A 904-nucleotide genomic window follows, 5' to 3' on the forward strand; every position below is an offset into this window, starting at 1 on the left:
CCTCCTTGTTGATGAAGCAGTAGAGGACGCCGACCAGGAAGCCCTGCCAGGGGAGGCGCGGGGGTTACGTCGCCGGTGAGCGCAGGGCTGTAGCCACCCCCCTCACGAGCTCCGACCCTTGCCAGGCCCAAAGCACCTCGGCTGCCGCCACTTTGGTCCTAGGCTACGGTGGTCACCTCGCTGGCTCCCGGCTCTCCAGGGGCCGGGCAACACTGGCAGGGGACCCTGGAGGTAGGCTGCCTGGCTGTAAAAATGGCCTCCCCACTTTTCCACCTGAGCCGGGTGCTTAACCCCTCTGTGCCTCAGTTTCTTCATCTGAAAGATGGAGCAGGAATATAGCAGTGGTTGCAAGAATGGAAGTATTAATGTGCAAGAAACTGTAGTGCCTGATGCATAGTGTTAACCTCTTTCGTTTTCTTACTCTTTTTATATACCTTATCATTATCATAAACCATGAATTCTTTTTTTTTTTGAATTGGAGTCTCACTGTCGCCCAGACTGGAGTGCAGTGGCCGCTCCTGGCCACCGCAGCCTCGACCTGCTGGGTGCAAGCAATCCTTCCGCCTCAGCCTTCTAAGTAGCCGGAATTGCAGGCATGCGCTACCACAACCAGCTAATTTTTGATTTATTGTAGAGATGAGGTCTTGCCAAGTGCCTGGGCGGATCTTGAACCCATGGGCTCAGGCAATCCACTCGCCTCGGCCTCCTGAAATGCTGAATTACAGGCTGAGCCACCCAGCCCGGCCCATTAATTCTTTTTTTTTTGAATTGGAATCTCACTCTGTCACCCAGACTGGAGTGCAGTGGCCGCTCGCGGCCACCGCAGCCTCCCACCTGCTGGGCTCCGGCGATCCTTCCACCTCAACCTTCCAAGTAGCCAGATTTACAGGCATGCGCTACCACA

At 55.3% G+C, this 904-nt stretch overlaps 1 protein-coding gene across 2 annotated transcripts in view; it reads right to left on the reverse strand.

The window, feature by feature from the left end:
- Positions 1–904, reverse strand: part of GIPR (gastric inhibitory polypeptide receptor) — a 10,683-nt gene that overhangs the window by 221 nt on the left and 9,558 nt on the right. For both annotated transcript variants that reach the window (XM_021716772.1, XM_021716771.1), the window contains one exon: positions 1–43. This exon is cut by the window's left edge and continues 221 nt beyond it. In XM_021716772.1, coding sequence (XP_021572447.1) covers positions 1–43 — 43 coding nt within the window. The remainder of the gene's footprint in view (positions 44–904) is intronic.

Source organism: Carlito syrichta, unplaced genomic scaffold (genome assembly GCF_000164805.1).
Source record: "Carlito syrichta isolate Samal-C Ts95f unplaced genomic scaffold, Tarsius_syrichta-2.0.1 Scaffold308918, whole genome shotgun sequence".
NCBI classification, from domain to species: domain Eukaryota; kingdom Metazoa; phylum Chordata; class Mammalia; order Primates; family Tarsiidae; genus Carlito; species Carlito syrichta.